The sequence below is a fragment of the Trypanosoma equiperdum genome, assembly GCF_001457755.1.
Source record: "Trypanosoma equiperdum strain OVI genome assembly, contig: ctg_1955, whole genome shotgun sequence".
Lineage (NCBI taxonomy): Eukaryota > Euglenozoa > Kinetoplastea > Trypanosomatida > Trypanosomatidae > Trypanosoma > Trypanosoma equiperdum.
This window is the reverse complement of record NW_027124010.1, coordinates 871-1,764: the sequence shown is the minus strand read 5'-3', so window position 1 is coordinate 1,764 and position 894 is coordinate 871. Positions and strand designations below refer to the sequence as shown.

The window sequence follows — 894 nt, the reverse complement described above, 5'->3', positions numbered from 1 at the left end:
TAATAATAATAACAGCAGTGATGATAGTGCGGAACTAGGGTAAAGTGCCTGAAGAAGAAGCAAATCAGGTACCAAAACACACAAGAGAGAATGATAGAAAAAAAAAAGAAAAAAAAAGAAATCAGAGCAACACACGACGCGTCCAAGAACAGCAATAACCGAAAACTACACGAACAGATGAGAAGTAAGTAAATACAGGGACAGCACAAAACGAAAAACAAAACAAAACAAAAAACAAAATCACAACATCAACATCAACATCAACAGAGACTAAAAACCAAACCAAAAGGAAAGATAAAAATAAAGAAAAAGAAAAAGAAAAAGGAGAAGATACATCTTTCACATTCACATCAACTTCACCTTCATCTTTCACATTTCATCCTCATTCATTTATTATTTGTAGCATTTTTTTATTTTATTTTTTCACTTTCCAAACCCACCAATGCGGTACCTAAAGATCATCAAGGAATTCCTTTACTTTATTACCAAGCCGCTCACCCGAGCGTGACGCCTTTTCTCTGAAAGAATCCCACGCTTCCGACACTTGCCATAATGTGTCCTGTAATCCCACACTGTTAAAATATCGGTTACTCGTGTCGCTGTCAGCCTCACGGGGATCATATGGTTGTGAGCCCATACCTGAAAAATCAGGCACACGACTCGTACAATTATCAGCGTAGGCGTCAAGCACACCAGTGACATTACGGTTGTCATAATTATTACTTTTATTTTTATTGTTGTTTTTATTGCCTTCACCTTCGACTCCACCTTCTCCATTTCCAACAGCATCTATTCCTCTCTTCCATGCTCCGTCTGTTGTGCTGTCACTGTTGTGGTTGTGGTTGTGGTTACTCATGCAACCACGCAACCGAGCAATATCACTACTAATGTTGC

The 894-nt window shown here is 38.6% G+C and overlaps 1 pseudogene across 1 annotated transcript in view; it reads right to left on the bottom strand.

Moving 5' to 3' along the window:
* Nucleotides 1–451: 451 nt before the first annotated feature.
* TEOVI_000588100:pseudogene overlaps nucleotides 452–894 on the bottom strand; it is a 1,232-nt pseudogene continuing 789 nt past the window's right edge. Inside the window, 2 exon segments of the mRNA in view lie at nucleotides 452–889; nucleotides 892–894. The exon segment at nucleotides 892–894 is cut by the window's right edge and continues 789 nt beyond it. Of these exon segments, the coding sequence occupies nucleotides 452–889; nucleotides 892–894 (441 nt within the window).